Source organism: Balaenoptera ricei, chromosome 16, assembly GCF_028023285.1.
Source record: "Balaenoptera ricei isolate mBalRic1 chromosome 16, mBalRic1.hap2, whole genome shotgun sequence".
In the NCBI taxonomy this organism is placed as follows: Eukaryota; Metazoa; Chordata; class Mammalia; order Artiodactyla; family Balaenopteridae; genus Balaenoptera; species Balaenoptera ricei.
In genome coordinates this window covers 38,263,474-38,280,496 of record NC_082654.1, presented here as the reverse complement: position 1 = coordinate 38,280,496, position 17,023 = coordinate 38,263,474, and the positions used below count along the sequence as shown (strand labels likewise).

Below are 17,023 nucleotides of genomic sequence, written 5' to 3'. Positions count from 1 at the left end.
AGAATGTGTGGTTCATTCAAGGAACCCAGAGGAGACCAGTATTCCTCAAGAAAGGAGGCCAGCTAGATGACCCTCCTTGCCTCTCTCAACTCTCTTTTTGGCAACACTCCTGATCTGTGGCCACATGCTCAGCATGGACCACACTTTTGCTCTCATTTGTCTGCTTTCTGAAGTAATGTTAGGGGGCTTGAGGGCTTTGGTCCAAAATTAGCAGTGTTTTATGGGGTAAGGGTAGGGCAGGACTAGCACATTTTCTCCCTGGAGGGATACTGACATGTTTCTGCTCAGATGAATATGGTTCTCACCTCTATGGATTCATCTGGTCAGAGCAGGAATGCACGTGAGTCTACACGGGGATAGGAGGAGTGGCTCTCACACGGAGAGTCCAGTTCCAGACCCAGTCTGTCTCCTCTCTCTGTGTCTCTCTGCGTCTGTCTCTGTCTCTCTTTCTTTCTTTTTTTCCTTCCTTCCTTTCCCCTCCCTTTCCTTCATTCCTTCCTTCTTTCCTTTCATTTCATAAGAAAAAAAAAATTAGCATTCTGGTTTTAAGGATGTGAGATAGCATACCAAACTATAAAGAAAGATTATTCATTAGGAGACCTTTAAAAATATGCATTCCTTTAATATAAGCATGTGGGAGAAAACCTGAGGAGCCCCATGTAGGAGGCGGTCTGATGTAGAGAAAAGAAATTTTTCATGCTCCTCATTCCTCATAATCACTTACCACATCCCACCTGTTTTATTTTACATTGTTTATTCCACATCCTTTCCACTGCCTCTGCCACTTTCCTAGCAGGAGTATGAAAGAACTATGGCAGGAAAGTCAGGTATGTGGATTTCAGGCCCAGATGTTCCGTTACAGTTGATGAAGAGCTCTATTTAAGTGTGTAGGAAACATGAAATCAAGACAATAATGATATTTGAAAGGCGCCTCCTTTTTTCTTGACCATACTTTCTCCTGCCCAGCCCCTAATAAATTGTATGAACTTGTACAGGGCAGATGATGTCTTAAATTTCTCATTGGGGTGGAAGAAGCAATGAGCCTCAAGGTTCCTCCTAGTCCTAAAATTCTATGATCCATCCAAGGTTCACGCTTTCATCCTAGTAATTCACGGGATTCACGGGAATCAGGGACCAAGCCAGGACCAGTAGACTCTAAGATTAGCTGAATTCTAGGAGCTTATAATCAAGTTGGGAAACAAGACAGATGCTCAGTCACTTGGCAGATATTGATTGAACAATAATAGTGGTGTGTGGGTCTGCATGCAACTTGGTACTTGATGCTGGGTGGGGATGGGGTGGTCTATAGGAGCCCTTTCCTCCTGGATTTTATGGTTTAGTGGGAAAGAAACTTACTGAAAAATAAGAATCATAATAAAATCTGATGAGTATAATGATAAGGCAGAATGTCCCAAACAGGCCTAACTGGGAGGAAAAAGTTCCCATAAGGTGCTTGTTAAAGATACGGATTCCTGGGCCTGACCCAAACCCTAGCAATCACAATCTTCTCAAAGGTGCCCCTTAAGTGTTTTTTAACTCTCAATCTTCATTAGGCAAGTTTGGAAAACATGGTGATCAAAAATGAGCGGGACACTGTGGGAACTCACAAGTACATGAAACAATCAGTAATAGGATAGTCTGACACCGTGTATAACGGTCATTACATGTATGGGCTCTGGAGTCACACTACTAAGGCTCACATCTCAGCATCACCACCAAGAATGGAAATAATAGTAATTAGGATTGTTGTGAGGATTAAGTGAGCTAGTTTTTATAATATTAATATACAGAGAGTAGCACTGTTATAGAACCAGATGGCAAATCATGAATCATAAGAGGTTCACTATATAGTTCATAAATCTTCCCTGTTCTCCTAACTGGGAGAATGTAGTAAGTGTAATAGTGTAGTAATTGCCAAAAAAAAACTATTCTGTTTCTTTTGTAAAAAGGAAAATAGGGAAAGGGAGGATGGATAAGGGAAAATCCAGACCACACTGTAATCAAAAGGGAAGTCTTTCATGTAAGAGATGGTACTATATTGATTCTAAGGGGTAGACATGATTTAAAAAGAGAGACAGAGAGAATGAAAAGACAAGCACAAAGAAAGCCAAAGACACAGGGCTGCTTATAGTTTGTATGAATGTGAGACCTGTAGCACAGCCCTAATTCTGCCACTAATTAGCTATGAACTTTTGGGTAAGTTAATTACCATGGACCTAAATTTATTTCCTTGTGTGAATGGAGTTTTGTGAATTATATTACAGATAGTTTTATAGCCTATATTTCGATCATCTTCATAGTTCTCTCTAGTTAAAAAAATTTGGAGGGGAACTGCAATATATACTGCATTCACTAGATGGCAATAGACAGCTTTGTAAATGGAGGTCTTTCACAGAAACTGAAGATGTCTAATAAGCAAGCAAGAGTGTATTTAAGGTTCTCGAGAAACAGAGAGATGACACTAATTCCTCATACTGAGGTCCTTACTGAGATTTATAACATAAATAGAAATCATATGTTTTTAATCCTTTTGTTTTAGACCCACAGGTATTCAAGGGTCATGTTAGGACATTCTGTTTTAAACCTTTACTGCTAAGATGGGTTATTTCATAACAATGAAGCAAACACAGAATTACTTGCATGAGGTCCAATTCTGAACTGAGCCAGTAAAACACCGCAAAGATCCTTACTCTTAGTCAAAAGTACTAAGTCAATCATTCTTAAACTTTTTCATCATAAAGAGCCTACATATCCCACCACTAAAAAAGAAAAGGAAAAAAGATCTATTTCCTCTTCAGCATGATACACTTTTTAAAATGGTGTCACCATTATCATTTTTTATAGTAAGAGTAAACTATCCTTATTTTTAAAGTTATGACAGTTCAAAAAATTGTATCAAAGAAGATGAAAATCATCTTCAAGCAATAACAATGTTATTAAACTATTTTGGGTAGATAGAAAAGAAATAGCAATGCATCCTTTTATCTTTTTTAAATTAAAAATATTTTGAAATCTTCCCATGTTAATAAATATATTAATGATCACTAGCATTTAATAGTTCACAGCTAAATATTTACAAATTTTTTCAATATAGTTTAACCAAAATGTCTGGCCTTCTGTGACAACACTTTCCTTCACAAATTGACAGAAATGGCCCCATTTAAAGATGAGTAATGATTAGACAGGGACCTACGCAGAGAAAAGGAGGAAGACAACAGAACGTACAGAACCTAACAAATGAGCTGATGAAAAATACATATCAGAAAAATTTTTCCAGGAAGTAGATTAGTTCAACAAACACTCAGGCAATGACCTGAAAACAGTGAAGGAATATATGACCTCTTTGAAACAATATCTCAAGGAAGGGAGCAAAAGGAACACATTTGAAAACTACATGAGTGACATAGAGGAAGGCTAGAAATAGAAAATAAAAAATAATGCAAAGACCAAAATTGACAGTGAGTTGAGACAAACGGTAGATATGGAAGGGAGATACTTTGTATTTTTTAAGATACTCTGAGATCATAATAAATGGAACAGATATAGATGGTCATGTAAGTATTAGAAGGAAACAGCTGAAAATAAGGGAAAAGCTGAATCTTCAAATACAAAATGTACAACATGATTCATGAAAAACTGACACAAAACTATTAACAATAAGATATATCTTTATGAAATTACTCGACTCAAAGATAAACAAATACAAAAGAGGTACTTCTAAAATAAAATATCTTTGAAAGGCTAAAAGTAAAAAGGATGTACCAGACAAATGAAAATAAAAGAATGAGCATCTCATTTATCAGTCAAGAATGATATGAAAGCAAAATAAAATGAAAATGACACTAAAGAAAGAACTTAAGTTAAAGGGTAAATTTTAATGAAGAAATATTATGAATCAAATAATGTGGTATCAAAAAAATCATAACGCAAAATTTGTTTCCCAAAACCCCAGGAAAGACAGAAATACAATAATAGTAGAAGAATTTAAGTTATCTCTCTCAGACCAACACAGTTCAGCTACTCAAAAAATAAGGATAAAGATGATCTAAATAAAATTATTAATTAGCAGGCCCTTAAACATCTTAGGGCTCAGTCTATGCCATGGTGTTATATTTTATATGTCATTTAATACAAATATTGAGAAATACCTTCAAAATGCAACATTGAAGGGTCTCCACATACAAAACTATGTAGCTTTTAAAAATTGGAATATGTAATTTACAGTACCACTTAATACACTAACCAATAACTGTGTTTTAGTTAAGTTACAGTATGTTATTTAACACTGTCTCAAAATCAATCCAATTATTACAGAATCCGAGGCAATAAATTATCCTAGTTTAAAGTGACTTTGGCAACACACTAGCGGTAGACTCATGAAAGAGATCTTTGAAATTCGTTTTTTACTTTGCCTATAGCTATCTAATAAATATTCCAATCCTTTCTATATTACTGTCTCAGACTGTACAACAAAAGAAGCTATATATTGTTACTGCATGGTAGAACTGTTACTCAAACTGCTTTCAAGATGTAATATGCAACTACATTCTTCCTCAGAGAACAATCTCTATTACAGTTCTAAATCTAGGATGTATAAACCATACTCATTACCAGTTTTCTTTCTAACAGTGGCATAAAAGGCTATTTCTCAATCAAATCCAATATCACCTTCAGTCATGCCACAAAGTCAAAAGCTACAGGCATGTCACACTCCCAAAGCCTTGCCACCATCACCAGACTCTGCTTTGTTATAACTCATGGACTTCAAGGCAAGACGAAGTATCCTCCAGAAATCAATGACTTTGATGTGTCAGGGTCAGTCAGACATGATGAAAGGGAGGAGAATAATCAGTTAAACCTGGCATAGGTAGATACAAAGCAGAGCTATAGAAAAGCTTTTCTTAAGAATCCAGGTAACAGGGCAATCTATAGAGACAGAAAATAGATTACTGTTTGCTTAGAGTTGGAGGCAGAGATGGGGGATGGAGGTGAGAGCTTTAGGATATGGGGTGTCTTTCTGAGGTGATGAAAATATTCCAAAATTGACTGTGGGAATGGTTGCAGTATGTCGTTGGATGTACTAAATACCATTGAAATATACACTTCAAATGAATGAGTCGTATGGTACGTGAATTAGTCTCAAAGGTGTTTTTTTAAAAAGGAGGTGGGAGAAGCCAGGTGAAAGGTGAGTCAACAAATCACAATCAGGGAAGAACATGAGACTCACACTCAAGAACAATCCAAGGTAAGGTTTACCAGGCTTGTCACATAATCAATGCTTATATCATAAAAACCTTCTTTTTTTCCAGAATGGCCACAAAGAGACTGTTCTTCTTTTGGGCCAAACTACTACATCTCCATCAAAAATACTTACTTCTTAAAGGCAAGGAAAAAAAGAGAAATATTCAATTTTTAACTGGGTTTTTAAAAATCTAGATTTCAATTTGACCTAGACTAATATAATGAACCAGGCTATAGTATCAGTTTTCAAAACATGCAAATCAGTAGAATCCCTAATATACCCTTTGCTAAGTCAGTTAAACTGAATTCACGCTCTATCAAAGGGAGCCCCTTCCCTAAGGTAAACAGTGCAGGCTGAGACTCACAGTTGACGATGTCACCTTGAAGCTGCAGAATCTGAGGAGCTGGCATCGTGAGGACAACAATATCAAACTGCTCAGGGGAGCCTGTTTCCCTCAGGACTTCCCACTTGTCATTTCTCAGGTTGATCTGGGTCACACACTGTCTGAAGTAGATATCAGCACCTGTTCCAAAAGCAAAATCATATTCACATAATCAGGATTTTCCATACAAATGAGAGGGAAGAGAGGAGTCACAAACTGGATCCACTCAGATGAATAAAATGGTAAAGTTCGTCTTGTACAGCCCCTGGGCTTCACTTTCTTTACTTTCTATCTTGTTTAATGGGAATCCCTCCCTTCTGGCACCCTTGGACCTCCCTAACAACGCCTGCTCTGGGGAAAAAAAATACTACTACTACAATTAATAATAATAGAAACCATAGATATCTTTTCTTAATCATCTACTGTATGTCAAGACTATGCCAAACACTTGATATACATTATACCAATTCATTTCCCAGATAAGGAAACAGATTTAGAAATGTCACGCCATGATTTAAATCCACATCCACCTGACTCTAAAGTTCATTATCTTTGTAGAACAAGTATACATCTTAGTAAAGCTGTAAAGAATTCTCTCTAGTAATACCAAGAAAGAGCAATAGTCCCTATTAAAAGTATCAATATTCCCTATTAAAAGTATCAATATTCCCTATTAAACCTGAAAATAAAAACTCTGAAGAGAAATCTAAGTCTCATCGATGGATCAATTACCTTTATGACAAAGAATCAAAATGAAGGGAAATACAATCTGGAATATCCTCTTATAGCATTTCCCTTATTTGCATTTATCACAAAGATATTGTAATAATTATTTGAGTAGTTATATGCTTAATATTTTCTTCCCTTTTAATTTGTAAGCTCCATAAGCCACAAATTATGCCTGTTTTTTCTATATATAGCATATAAAGTATTGTACTTGTCATGTACTAGGTATTTAATCAATATTTGTTTAAGAGAATGAATTATGAACCATAAGCTGAAAGATAGGAAAATAAAATTGGATCATTTATTCTCCTTGGTATACTAGTACTTACCTCACATTCCAGTTGTGAGAAAAATTTGATGTTAAAGCAAATCTACTTTTATTTGGCCTCATGAATAGAAAAGAAATAAATAAAAATGGAATAAGGGGGAAAAAGCACAATGAAAGATCCTGTCCATCACTGCATGGGACACCTCGTGCTCTTAGCCACTAAAAACCGAGCTTAAATCCAACCTTTGCCATGAAGCTTCCTTTCCGTGGCTACTCCAGCTCGATGCGATCCTTCTCATCTCGACAATCACTGCCTTTACCACTCATTCTGACATTGATCCAAAGTATCTCTATGCTTTAGGTGTATCTTATCTATCCCAAAATACTCTCTCGGGCTCCTCCATGTCAGGTCTCCAGATCTCATATACCTTTACATCTTTCACATTCCCTTGAATAACTCTACAACATAGTAATTACAAATTTTTTAAATCAAATGCAAATATGGTAGAAGGAACAAGGCCCAGGGGTCAATCTCTTTGAGGCAATTAGCATCATTCTGCTCAAAGATTAGAGCAAGGGCTTCTAAATAGTGCTTCAACTTGCCTGAGGGTTTCTCTAAGGCCCCTCCTCTGGGAAGGCACAAATAACTGGAGCTTTCAACTCACACCCACCATCTCCTTTACTCCAACCAGAATGGCTCCACTTCCCTCTGTTCTATTGATTTAGGATGTCTCACCCCTCACTTGCCTCACTCTAGTCCTGGCCCTGACTGGGACCTCAACTAAGTCAACTGACTTTATGTTTCATTCAGTTTTGTTTTCACATAATATTCCCTTTGAAAACAGCGTTACATTGGTTTTGTTTTTGGTGGTGAGTAGGTGTGTGTGTTTAACAGAATTGAAGTCCACTAACTAGAAATTCTCCATATCCAGTCAAACGTCTTGGACATATATCCCAGTGGTCCCAAAGTGTTCTGCAAGATGTATATCAGTCAGTACCAGCAGCACCTTGGAACTTGTTAGAAATGCAAATTCTCAGGTCCCAACCCAGACCTACCGAATCAGAATCTGGGGATCAGGCCCAGTAGCCTGCATTTAACAAGCCCCCAGGTTTGTTACCATGTACTTTAAAGTGTGAGACCACTGGGGTAGATAGATAGACCCAAATCTAACACCACCACCGGCAAAGTCACTCAAAAAATAGCATTTTCCAAGAGTTAGGGGCAATGGTATAGCTGCTCTGACTAACCAGGAGGTTTTCCTTTCCAATTGCTAGGAGTCAGTTTCTGGGAAAGTGGTATTTCCTTGTGAAAGTAACTAATAACTTTTGAAAGGACCCCATGACCAAATCTATAGGCTCTGGAAAATCATTTTTAAACACTTAGAGAACTACATAATATCTCTCAATCTGAGCTTAGTAAATTTGACCATGTCCCTCTCTTGCATAAAATCCTTCAGTGGTTTCCCACTGCATTTAGGATAAAGTATAAAATCTTAACATTGCTTACAAAGCCCCTTATGATCTGGCCCCTGCTTTACTCTTAAACTTCACCTCTTATGTTTTCTCCCTCCATTCACTACCCTCCAGTCATGATGACTTTTTCATTCCATAAATGCACCATCTTCCTCCTACTTCAGAACAGTTGCAAGTTGATATGCCCACTGCATGCAATTCTCACCACTCAGCTGTTGGCCTAGTCCACTCTTGCTCACCTTTCAGGTACCCATGTAAACATTAGCTCGTCAGAGATGCTTTCCCTGACACATTTCCCATACCTCACTCCTCTCAAACTCACGTTAGTTTAGGTCCTATTATTATAGCTCTCTCATAAGGCTCTCACTCTTTCTTCTTAGCATTATTACGTACCCTTTTTTTGTGTGTGAAATTAGTTTTTGTTTTTTCCCCCCACTACACTCTATATTAACAAAGGCAAGGTCCACGTGTTTTATTTACCACTATTTCCCCAGCACATATTTCATAAAAATAAAAAAATCTGCAGATAACTACAAAGATATCAGAACACAAAGAAGTTTTAGCCATTTTACAAAGGCAAATATGTTTCTGTTATATATTTATTCAATGTGTATCCCCTGCCTTCTTCCATTTTAGAGAGAGTATCTAAATTCATTTTCCTCCAATAATTTCCTACAAAAGGTTTCGGTTCAGAACTGCTGAGATGGACCTGAAGAGATGTAAGCAATGTCTAACTAAATGCACTGCTTAAACTGTGGAGTACTTAACCAAGGCTCCTGGGCTATCTTCTACCTTCTCTCTGAAAGACACTGTTATGGATGAGTGCCATGATCACCTGCCTAGGAGAAATTTTGAGACAGAACTGCTCAGCCTTAATTGTCTTACATCAATTTTAGAAAGAAAGTAAACACAAAAGTAAAAAGGGAGAAAATGATAAAAATTATATATTACTAGAAAGAAATCACACTAGCTGATAGTATCTGCAAATTAAACCATCTTTTCTAATAAATCAATCCTGTCAACTTTGACAAGTTACATTGCCCATGTTGACTTTGGATTGTTAATCAATGTCCCTTTTGAAGTAGATGGTAAAATAAAAACAAATACATGCAGCAACAGTTCTTCCTGAGGTAGGCCAAACCAAATAAAAGATGCTCATCCTGTCCTGGAAACTAAATTCATCCTCCGATGAATGATTTAATAACATGGGCCTTATTCAAAAGCAAAAGGACTTGGTTCATCACTGTCTAAAGGTCATAGGCAGGAACCAGCAGGTGACTGATCTTCCTGTTTGCATAAAGAAGGAAAATGGCATCACTCCTTAGTAGCCCCTTCCCCCTGGGGCAGGGACTAACCAATGAAAGAGGGGGACTAGAGGAAGGGCTCTATGAGTTTGTTCTCTTGAGCCAGGTGTCCATTGACATGTAGAACCAGGGTAGGATGGGAGCAGTCTCTCATACTGTAGGGGACAACCTGGAAAGGAAAAGATGTCAAATCAGAGGTATGAGACCCTTTCATTGTCCTCCATGGGATCATTAAAAGGAAATGACAACAGGGTCAGCTTAAAGAGAGTGCTGGTCTCTTACTTACTAGTTAAGCCACCATAAGCAAAGTACTTAACCTCCCGGAGTCTCATTTTTCTCATTAGCACATGGGGAGAATGATAACCACCTTGAATGGTTATATGAGAATTAGAAATGATGTATGTTAAGTGCCTAACATAGTATCAGATAAATAGCACTTAACAAATGATAGAGTAGCTTTTGTTCTTTTGAATTTCTCCCACCCCCAACAGTGACAACCAAAAAAGTAAAACAACAGAAAAATCACATTTTACTTACTCAAGAAGATTGTATTAACTGGGAAGACAGGCAGTAGGTAAAACTGATGTCAAGAAACACAGTTTTCTCTGTAATAAGCTTAATGTGAACACATGAGACAATAAATGAGAACAGAACATAAGGTGAAGAGGCATGTGCCTATTTCCTCCTGCCCTTCACTACTTACTCTGGGAAACTGGTCTACTTAAATATTGGCTTTAGAGAGTTGAACCTATTCTAAAGCATACCTGATTAGACATACCCAATACAGATAATTTCCCTGGAAGTCTAGTCCCAAACTAAATAAAACTGGTTGGACCATCAGACTGTGGGGTTGTGAACTCAACTGATCCCAAATGTAGAGTATTTTTTGGAATGACTTGGCAATTTGGGTTCTTATGTGCTGAGCACATGCAAAGGTCAGCATCATTCAAGTAGACTATTTTTTAAACTAATATTTATCAAGATATTTCTATGTGCATGGCCTATTATTTGCTTAAATTGACAATGAGTGCATTATATCCTTTATTCCTCACAAAACTTAGTAGTAGGTACTGTTATTGCTCTCATTTTTCCAATGAAAGAACCAAGGTATAGATTTTAAAACTTTCCTAATATTACATAGCTAGGAAATGGTGGTAGAATGTGAATTTGAACCCAGGTCATTCTGATCACAGGGACTCTCTCGACTTATATTGTGGAAACAACCAAAATAAGATAGAAACCATTTATAGGATAGAAAGCTTTAAAGAAGTTTAAAGAATGCTTAAATGGATATAATTATAAAATTTTAAATGGTATAGATAGGGTCTACAAAACCTCTAATAATGGATCTGGGTAGAGGGTGGAAAGACCTCTTGAAGCAGTACAAAGATAATATTTAAATAAACTAAGAAAAGGTTTATATACACTCAAAATATGTAGACCTTGAACTCAATTATATAAAAATTCATTTTTAAAAAAAGTAGAAAGTATGTCACAAAATGGACTTATTGTTGATTTATATATTATAGTGACACTTTCCCCTGCTATTTTTCTGTACTTTCCAAATTTTCTACCAGTAGTATGTAAGTCTTTTTTAAAAGTTACTTTTGAAATAAATATTTTACATAGTGATAAGAAAATCTGAAGTACTCACACTCTCAAGAGACTGTACAAATTGAAAGAATAAATAGGTTTTTACTAAGTATTGGCTAAATTAGAATGAATAAATATATGTATATTTATATATATTAGAAATCTAAATCTATATCACTATACCTACCTACTATGTACAAGGTACTATTAGATTCTGTTTGAGCTACAAATAATTAAATATGACCTCTTCTGCCAAGAGTTTCCAAAGCAAAATTGGAAAATAAAGCATATATTCCCCCAAACACGTAACACAAAAGGATGTAGGTACAATGTATTCAAGGACTGTCCCTCAGGTATACGAGGCAGGGACTTTGGTTCATGTATCATTAGTGCCTAAAACAGTATATAGTAAGCACTCAGTAAATATTTATTGAATGAATGGATGTATGCATGCATGGATGGCTAGATATATAATACAATTACTAAGTACTTGGAAATTTTAGTAAGTATGCACATCTAATTTGGGTTAAGTAAAAATCATGATGGAAATTAGATTTTTTTTAAAGTTGTATGGTGGCAATATATGAAGCTGATGGTGACATTCTACAAAATGTCCAGATGGTGTCTCCATCTGTGATGGTTAATTTTATGTGTCAACTTGACTGAGTCATGGGGGTTCCCATGTATTTGGCAAACATTATTCTGGGTATGTCTGTGAGGATGTTTTTAGAAGAGATTAATATTTAAATTGGTAGACTGAGTAAAGCAGGTTGCCCTCCCTAACATAGGTGGGTACCATCCAATCAATCAAAGGCCTGAATAAAACAGAAAGGCTGACCCTCCCAGGAGTAAAGAAGTCTTCCTGTCTGATAGCCTTCGAACTGGGACATTGTTTTATCCTCCTGCCTTCAGACTTGAACTGAAACATCAGCTCTTCCTGGGTCTCAAGCTCACCAGCCTTTGGACTGGAACTGTACCTTTAGCTCTCTGGGGTCTCAGGCTTTTGGACTGAAACTAAACCATCAACTCTCCTGGGTCTCCAGCAGATCTTCAGACTTGCCAGCCTCCAAAATCACATCAGCTAATTCTATATGATAAATCTTTATATATGTATATATATATATATATATATATATATATATATATATATATATATCCTCTTGATTCTGTTTTTCTGGAAAATCCTGATGAATACACCATCATAGTCTAAATCCTAGATGAAGAAATGGCCTCACCCAGAATGGTATTTACTATGTCTTCATGTTGTATATTCAATCTCACTGGCCCTTCCCATGCCCAGTATCAAGGATTCTCAGGGTTCCCAATTAGTAATATTTGATGAAGGAGACCAAAACAGTAACTATTCTAGAAATAGCTTATGAAACAAAACAAATACTCAGCCTTATACCTTTCCTCAGTGATCTTCAGTTGGGAAATTATTTATGATTCATCAAGAAGCCTATTTCTGTTTTAAAAAATAAATCATTTATCATCCAAGATTATTTATCATCTTTTTCAAAAAAATCCATCTTAAAACACTTATAATAAATATAAAGAACAAATGAAAATCCTCATAGAAAATGGGCAAAGGTTATGAATAAGACATTCACAAGAAAAAAAAGCACAGACTTGGTTAGCAAAACAAAGATGCATAAACTCAGTCATAATTAAGTAAATGCAAATCAAAACACAAGGAGATACCATTGGCACAACCTAGTTAAATAAAAAATGCACATGCCATTGACACACCTACTGTACTGCTAGGAACTGATCCGACAGATATGCTTTCAAAAGTATATCAGGGTTAAACATTGCAGTAATATTTGTATTAGCATAAACCAAAACAACCCCTCACCCCCCAACCAAACAATCCACATACTTACCAGAAAGTTAACAGTTAACTAAATAACAATACACACATACCAGGTAATACTGAACAGGCATTGAAAAGAATGAAGCACACTGAATTTGCTGATATGAAAACAGACCCAAGATATGATTCACTCTATGATTATGCATTAGTCAGGAATCTCCAGAGAAATAGAACCAATAGGATATATATAGACATAGATAGAGATAGAGATTGATTTATTATAAACATAGATGAGAAAAGTATAGAATGGCTTATGTAAAATAATCTCATTTATGTTTTAAAAAAGAATATATACAAATATATGAACAGGTAAATAGAGACAGCCATGTAGAACAATAGATAGATGCATAAACATTTTTCTGGAAGCATATATTGGCAACAATGATTACTTTAGGGGAAGACAACTAGCTATTGAGTGGTGAGTAGGAGAACATTTACTTTATTTTATAACTTTCTTTATAGCATTAATATTTAATTATGTATATAACTTTTATTTTAAAATGCTAACTTTAAAAGAAGGCAGAAAAAATTCTATTCTCACCTGATTCTTTCAAGTAATGGTTAATAATTGAAGAAACTCCGTGAGGTGCCACAAAGTTACAATCTCCTTCTTTTATCACCATTCCTTCAATAGGAGAGGTCAGAGGCTTCAAAACACCACGAGCTAACAGTTCATCATAAAAACTGAAATAAATCAATATGTATAACATAACTATATGCTATACTTAGCTCTAAATACTATATTCTCTTCCAAGAATTCTTAGAGATTACAATCCTAAATAATAACTAGAAATCTTCCTATGAACAACTCAACATATGTTTTGTGTTAATAAAAACTATAATTCAGGTGAAGAACGGAAATGTTTTGAGAATCCATAGTCTTTTGCTAATCTTAGTCAAAGGTCTATTTTCTCATATATTTCAAAATTAAAGTCAGTGAAAATAAAAAGAAAGGTATTCAATACACCAGCTTTAAATCTGGTTAAGATTGACTTCCATCACAGCTATCTGTCCTCTTCCTCAACACCAACATACGAACTCTTATTTATTGAGCCTTTACTATGTTCCATGTAACATCTCATCTGATGGTCACAACAATTGGATGAGGTATGTATTACAGTTTTCCCACTTTACTCAGGTTAACCTTTTACTGCTAATACGATCAATGATGATAATATAATTTCACTATATTACAAGAGTCAAAGTTTAACCCTGCTATAAAAATGGATGATTTGTATCTTTTTACATCCTACAACCAGTAAGACTGATTCCACCCTCTTTCAACTAACTCACCTCTGGTGTTTTTTGGCATAATGAGGAGTGCAGGTGATGTACTGGGCACCCAAGTCCACTGTGCTCTGTAGATTATGAGGACTGCTGGCTGTGGTCATTCTTCCCCCTTGAATTAGTCCCCAGGAAAATGTCTTAGCGCATTAGAATGAACCATTTGTAGTTGACGCGATTCACCCCAGGTTACCACAAATAGATTACTTAGAACTGTTTTAGGAAACATTTTTTAAATTTTTTTTTAAATTTTTTACTGTCATAATAATTAATATATTTTTAAATATTCTGTTTTCTCCAGATTACAGACATCTAGAAAACGTTTTTTTATACTGAAGATTTTGTCATCTAACTGTCAGGAAGTAATTAAGAGACAATTTGGTCACTGAGTGTGAGATATTTTTTTAAAAGAACCCATGAATAATGCACCACCCTTCAGCACTGTGACTGCAGCATCTATTTACCGATCTGAATAACAGGAATGAACGAACGGACAAAAGAAAACAAAATAATAAATGAAATGTCAGAATGAACGAATCAACGAATGCTTTCCCTCTTGCAGTCAGATTTCAGGAGAGTGACAGGATGTTGTCAACTAGATCTTCGTAAAGTCTTGGTCAATGGGCACTTGAGGATTCTCATAATCTAGAGATAAGCCTCCAAGGCACAGAGCGGCCGAGGAAAAAATCCACTTCTTAGCGGCAGGCCCAAGCTTTGCAAACTCCAGTCAGGACCCCTCCCAGGCCGCTCAGGCCGCCCTCCGAAGCGCTCTCGGCACTCCCGCCCCGCCCCCTAGCCCAGCCGGGGTCGCCGCTTCCACCCGCGCGCCCTCTCAGGCCTTACGGGCGCCGGAAGTCTCCGATCACGTGACCAGACGCCCGCCGAGCTGCTGGATTTTCTTCACAGACTTACTCCGGTACGGCCCAGGCCACCTCAGAAGCTGTGGTTCCCGCCGGCTTCTTTTCCCCCCGTTTCGGCCGGGAAACGACCCACCTGAGTCCCCAGCCTTGTCCCACACAGCGAGGTGCAAAGGACGGGCCGCCGCCTTCCTCAGCAGCGCTGCGCACAGGCTTCCCGTCAGCCCGGCGCCCACGATCAGCACCCGCGCCATGGCCCGCTGTCTCCGCGGCGGGGTGGCCGGCCTGCAGTCGGTGGAACCGCCAAAGCCCTGCGGGCTAGAGATGTCGGCTCCGCGCTCCGGGCCCCACCCGGCCCCTGAGCAGTTCCTCGGCTGGCCTGCAGGGGGCGGAGAGGAGGCGACCGGGGCCGAGGGGATGATCAGCGCTGAAGACCAGCAAACCTTGGCCTTCCCCTTGGTTCGAGGGCCAGGAGCTGGCTTCCAAGAAAGGCTGGCCCCATCCGATAAGCTGTGAATTCCAGCCTGCCCCTCGCCCCCCAGAACCTGTAAATCATGTAGGTTAGAGTGTGAGACCCCGCCTCGCCACGGGGCTGGTGTTGACTACTGCGGAGACCCAGCCAAAGGTAACCTACTAGGGTAACTATGCCTTGCTGGAACCTTTGCTAGCTTGGTGTTCCAAGTCTGAAGGGACCTTACCAGCGATGCCAGAGCCAGCTTTTTTCAAAGACCTTAATGGCCACTATTCACATAATAGGAAAAGAGTTTTGGAGAGATTTTCTTAAACTAGCCCTCGGGCTTTGTGTAAGGGATATAACCTTTTTGAACCTCAATTTCTCCATCTGTGAAAGGGGGCCAAAAAATTCTACATTCCAAATTGTTGAAAATTAAAGATACTTGGTTCACCAGAAAATTTTAGATCACTCATCTATTCAGTAGATATTAAGTTTTATGTCAAAACACATTCCAAATGCTATAAGGGACAAGACAAGGATTTATGCCATTACCACTAGTCTTTTGTTTGTTTGTTTTTTCTAACATTGCCCTGGAGGTTCTCAAGGAAACAATAAAAAGCAAGGATAAGACTGAACTATTAAAAAATAAAAAATTAAGTTACTCTAAATTGCACACAAATTATTACCTGGAAACCAGAGAAACTTGAATAGCTATCAGAATTATAAGAAAGTTGACAGTGGTAGCCAATTACAACGAAAACATTAAAAATTAGACGTTTTATTTTATGTACACATCATGAAACAATTACCAGGCATCAAGTTGGTGATAGATTAATATTACATATATCTAATAAAAGATAATAGAACTAGAAGATACAGATGAACATATGTAACCTAACAAGACATTCCTAAGCATAAAAATAAAACGGAACATAAAAATGGAAGAGAAAAACATCAAATACATAATCATTTACAAATTATGTTCAAAATATACAAGACAAAATACAAATAGTAAACAAATTTTTAGAGCATATGAAAGATGGAAGTTTCACACCTTATTATGTAAAATCTTTAGATAAGTTTTTATTGAAGTATAATTGATTAACAATATTAGTTTCAGATGTACAACATAGTGATTCAATATTTTTATAGATTATATCCCATTTAAAGTTATTTCAAAATAATGGCTATATTTCCCTGTGCTGTATATTCTTGTTGCTTTTATATTTTGTACACAGTAATTTGTATCCCTTAATCCACTACCCCTATCTTGCCACTCCCCCTTTTCTCTCCCCACTGGTAACCACTAGTTTTTCCCTATATTTGTGATACTGTTTCTGTTTTATTATACTCATTATTTTGTTTTATTTTTTAGATTCCACATGTAACTGATAACAGAGAGTATTTGTCTTTCTGTATCTGACTTATTTCACTAAGCCTAATATGCTCTAGGTGTCATGGAAGACAGTTTTCCCACGGATGAGGCGGTGGGTGAGGGAGGGAATGGTTCAGGTGGTAATGCGAGCGATGGTTCAAGTGGTAATGTGAGCAATGGGGAGCAATAGGG

General features: G+C 37.2%; 1 protein-coding gene across 11 annotated transcripts in view; it reads right to left on the bottom strand.

Annotated features, from left to right (window-relative positions):
* The window catches only part of RNLS (renalase, FAD dependent amine oxidase), a 307,783-nt gene extending 292,429 nt beyond the window's left edge, over nucleotides 1–15,354 (bottom strand). For 9 of the 11 annotated variants that reach the window (XR_009497862.1, XR_009497863.1, XR_009497864.1 and 6 more), the window contains exons 1-4: nucleotides 15,139–15,354; nucleotides 14,155–14,260; nucleotides 13,403–13,545; nucleotides 5,607–5,765 (exon numbers count right to left, since the gene is read on the bottom strand). Coding sequence is in view for 7 of the 11 variants with exons in the window: in XM_059899088.1 (XP_059755071.1) it covers nucleotides 5,607–5,765; nucleotides 13,403–13,545; nucleotides 14,155–14,260; nucleotides 15,139–15,256 (526 nt within the window). In the remaining 4 variants the exon portion in view is untranslated. Of the gene's footprint in view, nucleotides 1–5,606; nucleotides 5,766–13,402; nucleotides 13,546–14,154; nucleotides 14,261–14,609; nucleotides 14,890–14,988 lie in introns of those variants that run through there. The other 2 variants (XM_059899092.1, XM_059899093.1) reach the window with 2 other exon arrangements.
* Between the last annotated feature and the right edge of the window lie 1,669 nt (nucleotides 15,355–17,023).